Source organism: Aplysia californica, unplaced genomic scaffold, assembly GCF_000002075.1.
Source record: "Aplysia californica isolate F4 #8 unplaced genomic scaffold, AplCal3.0 scaffold00698, whole genome shotgun sequence".
NCBI classification, from domain to species: Eukaryota; Metazoa; Mollusca; class Gastropoda; order Aplysiida; family Aplysiidae; genus Aplysia; species Aplysia californica.
Genome location: NW_004797968.1, coordinates 52,919 through 55,214, shown reverse-complemented (window position 1 = coordinate 55,214; position 2,296 = coordinate 52,919). Strand labels below are relative to the sequence as shown.

General features: G+C 40.5%; 1 protein-coding gene across 1 annotated transcript in view; it reads left to right on the top strand.

The window, feature by feature from the left end:
- The window catches only part of LOC101862216 (transmembrane protein 26), an 18,824-nt gene that overhangs the window by 14,295 nt on the left and 2,233 nt on the right, over positions 1–2,296 (top strand). The window contains exon 4 of the mRNA XM_013088182.2: positions 1,840–1,952. Within this exon, the coding sequence (XP_012943636.1) occupies positions 1,840–1,952 (113 nt within the window). The remainder of the gene's footprint in view (positions 1–1,839; positions 1,953–2,296) is intronic.

Below are 2,296 nucleotides of genomic sequence, written 5' to 3'. Positions count from 1 at the left end.
TATATATATATATTTTGTAATATATATATATATATATATATATATATATATATATCTATATATATATATATATATATATCACATATATATTTTTAATGTATCGTCGGCCTGGTGATAAAACCGAATAACCCACAGATTGTCACACAAAAATTTATTGGCCCTATCGATAGCAAATTGTCCGTTTCATAATATGCTCATTTAAAGTCAGATCTAAATTTTGTCTAGAAATATCTTTAAAACATTAGAAATAAAACCGTATAACCCAGCACCCATCGGATTTTAGCCCGTTTTTTCCGACTATCCCACCTGTGAGGGAGGGAATGAGGGTTGACTGTTTTTGTCGCGCTAACAATGAGGGGCCATGTGCTATGTTACCGACTAACCCCGGCTTCGACTCGTCTCCGGACTTCGTTTGATAATCCAGAATTCGCTCACGTAACCTTGTGAGCAGGGGCGAAGCGTCTATATAATCAAATAATCACTGCTTCCCTTTCAAATTTTGAAACATTGTCGCTGTCAAATTCATCCTTAAACGTAAACCTCATAAATTAAATGTAAAAAGACGTTCGTAACCAACAACGAACAGTATGCCTAACATTCAAAACGGTTTCACGGCCACAGAAATAGCCTCCTCACCCCTCTCAGGCCACTCCATAAGCAGTCGCAAGCTTTGATTTTAAGTAAGCTTAAAGTGAGGCTGGAATAGAGTTGAAGGGAACATGTGCATGGCAGTCAAAGCTTTTTCATTGCCACATATACCCTGTTCACCCCTTTGGGGCCACAGTTAAAATCAGTCACAAGCCCTGATTAAGTAAGCTAACTAACACTGGTCGAGTCTACCTCACAAATGTGAGGTGAACTAACTCTTAATAATCTCTTGACTGCTGCTTGTGCTTGTTTTTTTTCCCTCGACTTTTTACCGTCCTATAATCAGATCGTGACCTCGATTATGACACCAGCTCCTGGCCGCGAAAGGCTAACAAAAACAGCCAAATGTGAAATTTAAAAAATAATAATTGTCATGTTCTACCAAAAAGTTTAGACCCCCTGGTAGATCTATAACATATAGATCTAGTACCGACATCTCTGCTTCTTTGCTTTGTGTTTATGTATTCACATCTAAAGTTAAGTTTAATTTTAGTGGGAACTGATATTTAATAAGATACTTTCCCGATTATTTTGGCGGTTGAACATACAATATGAATTCCGGATTTGTTTTCATTCACAACTCAGAGTCGCCGCCTCGAGTAAGATTCTTGTGTGATATCTACAGGCCATATCTGGTCCCATTTCACTTTGATTACCCTGTCAAACAGGTCAGCCTTCGCCCTTGTGTGTGTGTGTGTGTGTGTGTGTGTGTGTGTGTGTGTGTGTGTGTGTGTGTGTGTGTGTGCGCGCGCGCGCGCGCGCGCGTGTGTGTGTGTGTGTGAGTGAGTGAGCGAGAGATAGAGAAAGAGAAAGAGTGAGAGAGACAGTGTGTCAGAAAAGAGGGTGAGAGAGAGAGAGAGAGAGAGAGAGAGAGAGAGGGGGGGGGGCGAGTATTAGAGAAGAGGGAGGGGGGGGTAGCAAATTGGAAAGGCAACAGTTTTAAAATTATTATTAAGTGTACTTCAATGGTTCTTATACTCAGTGCACACTGCCAATCGAATTCAGTCAAACCATTTGATTTTGGAGTCAAAATCTAATAGTCGAATTCGGTCGAATTGTGCCAAAATAATGGCTTCTGCCCTACATGGAGAAAAATCTGGATGGCCCAGATTCAATCAATGAATGAATTTGACTGGCAGTGTGCACTGAGCATAAAACAAAGGAGTCTGTCTGAAGAGGCTGTTGTTTCAGGCATGGCGTCTGACGTGATGGAACTGTTCCAGCTGTTTGATGAAGAGGAGGTCAGACAGGACAAGACCCTCACATACGTCATTTTGGCCGTGTGGACATTCAGCCTCTTTCAGGTACTATTCTCTCTCTCTCTCTCTCTCTCTCTCTCTCTCTCTCTCTCTCTCTCTCTCTCTCTCTCTCTCTCTCTCTCTCTCTCTCTCTCTCTCTCTCTCTCCCTCCCTCCCTCCCTCCCTCCTTCTCCCCCCTCTCTCTCTATCTCTCTATCTATTTATGTATGTATGTATGTATGTATGTATGTATGTATGTATGTATGTATGTATGTATGTATGTATGTATGTATGTATGTATGTATGTATGTATGTATGTATGTATGTATGTATGTATGTATGTATGTATGCATGCATGTATGTATGTATGTATGTATGTATGTATGTATGTATGTATGTATGTATGTATG